The sequence below is a fragment of the Aulostomus chinensis genome, chromosome 11, assembly GCF_037954235.1.
Source record: "Aulostomus chinensis isolate RoL2024-O1b breed Wild chromosome 11, RoL_Achi_v1.0, whole genome shotgun sequence".
Taxonomy (NCBI): Eukaryota; Metazoa; Chordata; class Actinopteri; order Syngnathiformes; family Aulostomidae; genus Aulostomus; species Aulostomus chinensis.
This window is the reverse complement of record NC_141330.1, coordinates 15,549,563-15,559,568: the sequence shown is the minus strand read 5'-3', so window position 1 is coordinate 15,559,568 and position 10,006 is coordinate 15,549,563. Positions and strand designations below refer to the sequence as shown.

Genomic DNA, 10,006 nt, shown 5'->3' with positions numbered 1-10,006 from the left:
TAAGGAGGAAATGTTTTTCTGCACCATTGTGCAAAACAAAAAAAATTAAAGTGAACTCTTTTGCCTTCAGGTGACCCTTCATGGAATTACTGGCAGGAGGCACACAGCAAACAGAAGTGTCTCAACATCACAAATTTCAGTAAAACGTTTGGACTTTATCAACTTTGTTTTTACCAAAAGGTTAAGGTCAAAATGACGGTAAGGACACTGAGTTCATTATGACTCCATGCACTGCACTGTAAATCTCGTGAGCGTAGGTGAAAGGAGAGAACTTCAACTCATGCTCAGATTATTCTCAGCGACAAAGGAACGACAAATGACTCGTTTCAGCCTGGCATTAAAGCCAAATCTTTTATTCAGCAGTGAACCTCATCAGACGCCACTTCAGCAACAGTTGTCTATCGGTCACCTCCTGAGCATACATCCTCATTTTATCTATAACTTGCTTATAAATTGATCCATTATGTCTTTTTTTTTTTTTTTTTTGCATGTGTTTAATTAAAACTACGGCTTCAGTCAATTTATAATCAGCTTTGGAAATAAAAATTAAAGCTGCAACGTACGTACATCAAACTACTTCTGCTTTTATCGTTTGTTAAATGCATTCATATAAAAATATTGTTTTTAAAGTTAGTTTACTGACATGAAGTAAGGTTTGTATGATGAATGAAGCTAAAAAACACAAATTTAAAAAGCTAGACACAAAGAGGCTTAAACTATGAGTAAATACTACACAGTCTCTTTTGTCACTGACATGGATAATAGTCTCAGATGATATAAATTAATAGATATGTATAAATTATAGTATCAACATAGAGTGTACATTTACAAAGATCCTGAAAGAGAAAGTTTATTGGGTGTCATCACGTATTGGATTGCCAGAAAGTGCTAACCCGTTGTCTTTACCCTCTGTCTTAACCCTCTATCTAAATGGTTTTACATTTCTTTGACATTTTGGTCAATATAACTGTCAGTTGTTATGTTTTCTCCATACATCCTTTTTTTCCCCTCATAACATGAATTAAGCCAAAAACAAAACACGTGGTCCTGAGCAGCAGCTGAAAACAATCACAAAAGAAATGTGTACAATGCAGTGTAAAGCATTTTAGATTTTAAATGTCCCACAACTATTACTTTAGCAACAGTAAGTCACAGTGGGGACTTGAGCAGATGTTTGTTTATTCCAGCCTTAAAAAAAAAATAAAAAAATAAAAAAAAATAGGTAGTTTACCAGATTTTCACAAATAATCTAAAATTCCATTGAAATGCTCAATCTCTACGGCAGCAACAGAAATTCAACAGAAATAATGTAAACGCATGTGAGTAGCCATGACTAAGACATGTAATACAAAGCTGCTAAAAATGGCGAACGGGAGCAGTGACATTCGGCTACCTTGACACGGTTAAAAGAAAACAAAAACTTTTGAAATTCTGTAGGGAAATTATTTGAGTTTACTTGAGTAAAAAGAAATGAATCAGCCATATATGTGTATATATAGATATAAAAAAAAGAATTTAAAAATATCAATGTTTCCATTTACATTTTTTGAAACTTTGGACCACCTTTTGAAAACTAAAAGAATTGTAACAAAGGAGCCGTATCCCTCATTTCAAGAAGCGCACGGATCGATGACGTTTTGGAGTCATCAGCATTTCAGAATTGCCGAGCAGCTGAAACAGAGGGAAAAGATGTTCAACAATACAAGCACGTGCTGTCACCAGCTCAACATCCTGTACGGGTCTTCCTTTGAAACCTGTCTGTGTGACTTTAGCGGTCTGGCTGAGGTATAAAGCATTTACCATGGCACTTCGGTGAAGACATTCACAAATATTCAACCAGCTTGTGAGGGGGAAACGGCATTGCCGAGTTGAATAGTTGATTAGTTGTGATGCTGCTGCGTGGATCGACCCTGACTCTGCAGACTGCGCGACACACACTCTCAACCCTGCCGCTGTCCCTTTGACGTCCAACATGTTATTATGGTTGTATGTAGTTGTCAGTCAGAGTGGAATGTGGTTTGGCTTTCATTAGGTCACTTCTTCCTGAATTATAGTCATTAACCTTGGCTCAACCTTTGCGATCCGGCCCCACGCGCTCGCCGCACTCAGTCACCACATACGCAAGACATGACATACATGTGATAGTAAAGCTAACACCGTGTGAATACATTAAAGACTGAAGTCTCTCTCGCTCTCTCTCTCTCTTTTTTTAAATGGCTTGTGAAAACATGATCTTCAACCATTAAAAAAAAAATTAGCAAACCACTGAAAAAAAGTTTCCAAAAAAAAAAAAAAAAAAGACAAAGCACAAATATATTTGGTCAGTTCTGCAAGTGTCAAACATCTGCGAGAAATAGGTTAAAAAAAAGGTATGTACCTGCAGCGTAACAAAATCTCTTAAAGAATAACATATTCAAATCCATTCCTCAGAACAAAAAAAAATATAAATCTCAACAGTCAGCAGAAACTTGAAATGCGTACAGAAAATGAAATGTAACAAAGCAATCTGACCTGAAATAAAGGGAATCAACTAGAGGAGGTCCTTTCTAAATCCATTGTACCGTTTCAGAACCCTAACGCTGTCCTACGCGACTTCCTCTTCGCCACTGAGCCGAGCCGGGCTGGCTCCATCCTAAAAAAAGTCCATGGCATGAAGGCAGTTTGTATCAATACTTAAATAAATTAAGGAGAATGGCTGTGATCCATCACTACACTCTTAAACGCCTTAAAGTTTAGATGTGTATCAATGTCCGACTCCTTTCCTAGACTGAAATGATGGGGATGCATTTTAACACTCTTAATTTGTTCCCTTATATCCTCGAAGGAACTGGGCTTATGAAGTGAAACGATGAGGGGGGGGGGGGGGGGCGTAGAAGAGACGACCAGTTCAACTTTCAGCAGGAGGAATAATCTGCTGTTATAGATCCATTCTCAGTCCTGATTGGCAGGCGACAGTTTAAATTAAGAGTCTCTACTGGGCAGTTCAGGCGTAAAACTCCTTGGTAGGGGCTTTGTGGTAGGCTGTTGTGGACAGTTTGGTGTCTCCCAGGTCATAGCTCCCTTCATCCTTTTTCTTCATGCGGTAGGCGAGGAGGAGGAGGAGGAACACGGCGCAGAGGAACCCAATCACCACACAAGCGATCACTCCTGGAAAAGGTGTGAAAATAGAACATTAACAGGTTTTATTTTCTTGAACATACTTTCCTCACAGCTTGAGGACACATTTTTTGCCTCAATGTCAAATGTTCCAAAAGCTGTTATTATCAATATAAAATATCCAGTTTCAGACATGAATCGGGAAGGCAAATTCTTTAGGAACACATGAAAAGGGTTTTTCATGTTTAGAGTCCTGGTAACCTCCATCCGCGCTCACCTGCCAGCACCTCGGTCCTCTCCCATATGTTCTCAGAGATCACCCCTTCAGGATTGTCCACCTCATTGGTCCTGAAAACACTTGGATCCTCTATGATCCTTCGACCGTCACTGAGGTCATCACTGGTGGTGGTTTCACTGGGAGGGATGCTGGCGGTGCTGGGACTGGGGCGTTCTGTAAACCAGTCACCTGCTGAGTCTGGCACCTGGAGAGATTGAGTGGAGGTTAAAGTGCAACTGTAATCATCTTCACTTACAAGTGGTTTGACTGCTGTATGCTGCAGCAAGTGTGGGCCGTCTCTCGGGTCAGTGTTTTTACCTCCTCTTCCCTGTCATCTACAGGGGAAATGAAGAGCGTTGTCCCCGTGTCCGTCTCCTTGTTCACCTCTCTAGTCGGTGTACTGTGAGGAGAGGCGGCCGTCGGCTGTGGTTGAACTGGACGCACGTCTTTGCCTGAGGAGAAGTTGAGGAACCTCATGAGCATTTTCTCTGTGTCGGCCAGATCTGAGGAGGAAACAATGAATCGTTACAATTCTGCACCTTTTCCCTCCTTTTCCTTCTGAGCCTTTTAGACCTTTGACATTTTTAGATGCGCACTCCTGATGTTAATTAGGTGTAATGCAATCCCAGTTATACAGCGCCTCCACAATAATTTACCTCACCACCACCTATCATCGTGATCACAGTGAGTGTCTGAGCACATTCTTGCCTGTGGGCATAAAGGTGACTCACACATAACAAAGAGTACTTTACGTCTGCTCACTTCCAGAGAAAAACATGACACTTGAGGACAAACATCTGGCACCCCGAGAGCTCCTGAGCCTGAATGTACAGGTTTATCCATCCATCTCATGCTGATAGCAACTATCCCGGCTCACCAGTCCATCACAGTCCCAACATACTGATCGAATATCCAAGTGTCTGCAGTCAACACACTGTTGATGGAGGTGGAATAGTGTCAAATATTTGTAAGATTTAGCTACTTTTAGAATATGAGGTAATCAATACAAAATCCAAATATCAATCCATGATCCACCATCTTAGGTGCACCTTTATTTTGAAATTCCCCCAGCGCCTCTGCCTTGCTGGTTCCAAAGCCGCAACACATTTTGTGATATTGGCAAATGCATCATTCAAAGAATCAATATGACGTCATACTGTGACTGAACTTAACATTTACACTTCTACTGAACACCACCAACATGTGTTATCTTATTAATCACATTTCTTAATGCTGTCATATTCTGAGTGAGTAACAGCCAAACGACATGCTTGAAAAAAAGTCCGCCCAGAAGTTGGTGAACCTCACCATAGTCTCCAGATCCAGAGCCTGAGCCGTCATCATAACCATCTTCATCATCGATGGGCAGGTCACCTGACGTATGTCCCTCCAGGTACAGGTCATCTGGCGTGAATGACGGGGATTGAGAGGACACCAAGAGCTGTGAGGAAGATGATTTATTAAACCTTTGGATGCAGGCGGGAGAGAGACACGAACAAAGACCACTAAATAAATAAATAAATGAAAGGAGGTGAGGGAGAGACATGGATGTGTAAATCTGCTGCACTCACTCTTGCAGAATTCCTTCCTCTAATTGAAATCATGTGAGCGTTTCACAGTCTATGACCTATGCAGGCCAAATATGTCTGTGTGTGCTGGTTCCTGTGAGTGTAACCGCACTGTAGCATGTAAATGGAGGCCCGCTTCACGCTCACTTCATGTGTTGCGGTAGTAATTCGTGATGTTTTACAGAAGTGGACAGCAGAGAGGGCGCTGCGTCAAAGACAATGCGCAGAACAGACACATGTGCAAAAGAAAAGGGGTTCCACATAAAACCAGCACAGCCAAGGAAAACCTCCCATTAACCCAAACACAAAGGAGTGTGATGAAAACCAAAACCCCAACTGTCCTGCCATCTAAAGCCAAGTCTGAGCCAAGAAAAAAGGGCCTGAGCCCCAGAGATAAAGTGACTTTAGGACATTTATTAGCTTGTTGAAATATGATGCGTGTCTGGCAAACGCCACATTCACTCCGAGAGGATGGTTTTATATTCACAGAAAACAACCTCATAATCAGAGTGACCTTCAAGAAGAGAGGCACAGCTCTGCAGATGTTGGTAGTAATACAGTGAAACCCAAAAACACACACAGACGGGGATGAATATGGCCCATTGAGACCTGAAGTATGTCTGGTATGTATACTATGCCTCCACTAACACAGGTGCTAACAAGGAGAGACTGGAGAGGAAGAGAGCGAGAGAGAGAGAGAGAGAGAGAGAGAGCGAGAGCCGACCAGGGCTGTGTTGGGAGTTTCTTTCATAAAACAGGTGCTGAGGACACGAGAGGATGCGTGAGGAGATACAGTAATAAAACTGTTGTCTCATTCCATTAACATTCTATTTGGCAGGATCCACTCGCTCATCTGCAGCCAAAAATGTCCTCAGAGGGCAAGAAACTAAATCATGTTCATAACTGTCCTGAATCATGGATTTAGGTCTCGTTTTTTGATACTGTAAAGAAACCGGAGGGGAATAGAAGAAAGCAGAAATGAGAGCTGATACAGCTGTGTTTTTTGGATTGAATCTTGAAGTGCAAAGGAAAGTGCGCAGCGATAGCAGTCGTTCCGTTAAGAAACAGACCCGTGAAAGGCAGGTTGTATGTTTAGTTTAATTATACCATCAAAAACTTTGTCAGAATTTAGGGTTGTTTTTTTTTTTTAACCACCGTTAACCTAAACAAACAAAACCCACAGATAAAGAGGAAAAAAAATACCCCACACACACTAGGGCTGCATGATTGACACATTATCTCATTGCAATTATTCTGACTGATATTGTAATTGTGATTTTCATTTAGTTCGAGCGAAGTGTGCAAACCTACATGACACAAAGCTGATGCTTGTTTTATGGTGGTGACCGTTCAAAAACTGTCATTAAAGTAACTTTGCAACAGCCAGGAGATTCTGCCTGGACTGTGATAGCAGCAGCGACTGTCACATTCTTTCTGTCCTCAGCTAGTAATTAAGAGAGCAGATGCTACTAAAACAAAATAGACCGACTTAAAACAACAAGAAGCCCTGGAGACTTACAAATGAAAGGAATACTGAGCGTTGTACCTTTATCTGATAGAGCACGGTTGAAAGGTGAGAGCTGTGGCCACCAGGGTTCCATTAAACCTCGAGCTAGCAGCTCCAGGTTGGTGTCTGGTCTACAGGGGAAGCTGCCCCCCCCCCCCCCCGAGGGAACAGTTTATTTAGGCCTAAACATCACTGGGGAGCTGGATTCCCTTTTAAGGTCTTAGCATAACCTCGGGTGATTTACTGCCAGACAGTTAAACAAACTACCTGTGAGCCCCTAAAATAAAATGACAATCATTCATTCTGGCAGTAACTCATCATGGATCATCTTCATAAAACGACTCCAGTAGAGGTCAAGGAGTGACGAATGATTTCACAGACCCACAAGTGGCTTGAGAACGGCAGGAACAATACAGATAATCGGACAAACTTAACACACAAAAGCAAAATAAAAATCACTTCCTCTGACCGCTGGCCATCACGCCAGAAAGAGGCTGTAATGCATCCAGGTTTACTGGAATTCTTGAGTCAGCCGCGAAAGATGTACACACATCTGGAAAACATACACACAGGCTGTCTATAACCATCTGGTGTCCTGGTGCTTTGTCATAGTGAAGACAAGTCGCTGGAAACAGGAAGGTCACCATAGTTAACACGACGGACACACAGCAGAGCCAAGGTGTGTGTGATTGTTTCAAGAGGAGCAGTATTGCGTCCGGTAATCACCAAATCCATGCTCCATGAGCCTTTGGGGCCCGGCAGCTGTCAGCTCTGACAGAAAACCAATGAGCTGGAAGTGCATGATAATGACAGAGGAACCTGGTCAACAGCAGTGTTGCGCAACAGTCAAACGTACACAGCGGAGCATCATCACCACCTGCTGTAGACAGTGGCGCCTCGCGCCGTGTTTGACCACGGCGACAAAACGTTTGACGTTTGTTATTGTTGCACAGTCCATCATTGACACACACCGCTATTGTTTAACTGACTCAGACTTAAAAAGGTTCCAGTGTTTGTTCAAAGATTTATTGAAGAGGCTTATTTTGTCATAATGGCGGGGCAAAATCCTCTGACCACTAATCTGAGGAGAGGATCTCACTGCTATTCGCTGTAATAACAAAAGCCTTGGTTAGCTTCCTGGTCTAGTTGCACGTTTGCTTATGGTGTGACAATTCCCCCCCCCCAAGGGCAAGTTGAGATCTGACTATCAAAAAGTGACTAAAGTGTCAGAGACAGCTCTATCTCTATCTAGCCCAACACCGTGAGATGTTTACAGATTTCCCCATTCTATACAGTCGAGTGTGAACGGTAATGAAAGCAGGTGTCCCACGCCTTCCTGGGTGAAAACTCCATGCAGTCACAAGCTTGCCTGGACTAGCCTGCGCCGGGAGTGGGACTCCTACTCATTCTGTGACTCACCCATCCAGAGAATGACACAACTCCCCACTCACATCTCGTCACAAGACAGAGAGTCAGTATGAACATTCATCTTTCACACGCGAGCAGCATCCCTGACTGACAAACTGGTAATTCTGCAGCCGCGCTCACAGAAAACAGACAGTTTGAATCGAGCCGAACTCATCACGCCCAGCAATTTAGGCCAGGAATCTGTGTATTAGTGGCATGAGCTCCACTTGAATCAAAGCATGTGTGAAGCAGAGAATGACAAACACATTAAAATGATTATAATATTTAACAGCTGAGAAGCTCTTCTTCACTTGTGATCCTCATATGGGGCCCAGTTGATGGGAAAAACTGTATGTTCCTGCTCTGTCTGTACAAGTCTCCTCAGTATTTAGCCAACATGAGCTCCCTTGTGGGTTCCTGCTATCTTCTATCAGGACAGTCTCAGGTTTCAGCCCCCTGTCTTTCACACTATAAATCATATTTGTCATGTACTTCAGGGGGCCAAGTTCCCAAGTTCTTCCACAGAACTCTTATCTTTAATAAATCACAGTCAGGATTTCCCTGTGATCGTGTACAGAGCTCTGCTCTGACCTGTCATTTCCAGGTGTTTTCCAGCTTTACAGAGGGAGGGGGATGTTTTTGTTTGACTTTTTGTTTGTGCTTGTTAAGAATAAGAAAAGCAGAATATAAACAGCCCTATCTGTTTGCTGTATTTATAGATAATGCATGTGTTTTACACTTTGACCAAGGCAACGTGTGAACTTGACGCCGTCTAGAGGACTGAACTTGGGCTGAAAAGACTTGACCCTCGGGTTGAATATTATCAAGACTTCCAAATACCAATGCTCTTATCTAAATACCGGGGCTTCCTGGAGAACTGTTACTCCAGCTCCAAAACAGCTGCGGTTGGATTTCAGTTTTAGACCAAGCACGAAGCGTCCAGGTGGGGGTAATTAGGAAGGAGAAAGGTGGGAAAACAAACGTGTTCGTCAAGCTAGGCTAGAATTAACATGAGGTACAAGGTTGTTGGTTTTGATAGGAGGTCAAGCAGTCAAATGAAGACAAAGGTAGTGATTTTCTTTGTGAGAAAAGGACAAAAAAACCCAACAACAACCGGTGAAAACTATCGAATTTACAACAATAAAGCATCATCTTTTACAATTTAACAAAAAAGTTACTCACTTTATCACTGAGGAACCCTGTCGCCAGCCCGACGAGGAACAACAACCACAGACTCCTCATTTTAATTTTCCCCCAAAAAAATGACGACCGCTGAGACGGAAAACTAAGGTTGAATACGGCGAGAAGACTCTCTCAAAAACAGCAGTGTCGCTATGCCGAATCCTAGTAGTCACGCTTTGGTTCGTATTTCCGGGACTATTCTTTTAAATCCCTGCACCTCCGGGATCCTCTGCTGCTGGACGCGTAGTGATGTGGAGTTTCTCTGGAAAACTTGTTTGGAGAAGTACAGCGTGGCCCCGCCGTGACGTCAGCACGGCGTGACGCTAATTGACGACAGAGAGGCGGGGGGGGGGGGGGGGTAGCCTGCTAATATTATTATTTGTATTTTAACGTTATTTTTGTTGTGGACTCGAGTACTTGTGGCCAGTATCTGAAAAATAAAAGTTTTAATCAAATGGTTCCGTGATAAATATATCACTAATATATATATTCAAAAGTACTGAATGGCAGCAGTGGTGGAGGAAGTACAAAGTTCTTTACTAATAAAATTACCACATAGAATAGTATTCTGGTAAAAGTCTACGTTCAAAATTAGACCAAAATACAAGCAGAGGTATTATGTATTGAGTTAAGTTGCATATCAAAGGTAAAATTACAGTTTACATAGTAGTTTTATATTCCTGTTTCGTAGCGTTTCATCTGGGAAACACCGACCTCCTCAGGTCATTTTGGAGAAGTGTTTACCAGTTCTACTTCTCAGGTAATGTTCTCTTATCAAATGATTATTTTTCCTGAAAAATCCTTCAATTAAAAATATTTAACTTTAGCTTACAGGGTCTGACAAATGGGAGACAAATGGAGTAAAAACTGCAGTGTTTCCATTGTAATGTAGTGGAGTAAAACTAAATGAGAAATACCTCGATATTGCATTTCAGTACACTACCTTACTAAAAATACTGTTTTGACCAC

At 42.2% G+C, this 10,006-nt stretch overlaps 1 protein-coding gene across 2 annotated transcripts; it reads right to left on the bottom strand.

Annotated features, from left to right (window-relative positions):
* Positions 1-461: 461 nt before the first annotated feature.
* Positions 462-9,323, bottom strand: LOC147253599 (syndecan-2-like). Of its 2 annotated transcripts, none has more exons than XM_086218864.1 (5): positions 9,038-9,323; positions 4,682-4,814; positions 3,692-3,825; positions 3,374-3,578; positions 462-3,147 (listed from the first exon to the last, which is right to left on the bottom strand). In XM_086218864.1, the coding sequence occupies exons 1-5, from the start codon at positions 9,095-9,097 to the stop codon at positions 2,984-2,986; spliced, it is 696 nt and encodes a 231-aa protein (XP_086074990.1). In that variant the 5' UTR covers positions 9,098-9,323; the 3' UTR covers positions 462-2,983. The 2 variants fall into 2 exon arrangements, with proteins under 2 accessions (XP_086074990.1, XP_086074989.1); XM_086218863.1 differs by having other exon boundaries at positions 3,692-3,876; positions 9,038-9,320.
* Between the last annotated feature and the right edge of the window lie 683 nt (positions 9,324-10,006).

Bases quoted from the DNA above. Each gene is read 5' to 3' on its own strand.
- LOC147253599 (XM_086218863.1), bottom strand. From the start codon at position 9,097: ATGAGGAGTCTGTGGTTGTTGTTCCTCGTCGGGCTGGCGACAGGGTTC. The intron at 3,877-4,681 runs GTGAGGTTCACC...TTTCCTCCTCAG, and splicing joins CTCTGGATCTGGAGACTATG to ATCTGGCCGACACAGAGAAA. The intron at 3,148-3,373 runs GTGAGCGCGGAT...CACCTTTTCCAG, and splicing joins GAGGACCGAGGTGCTGGCAG to GAGTGATCGCTTGTGTGGTG.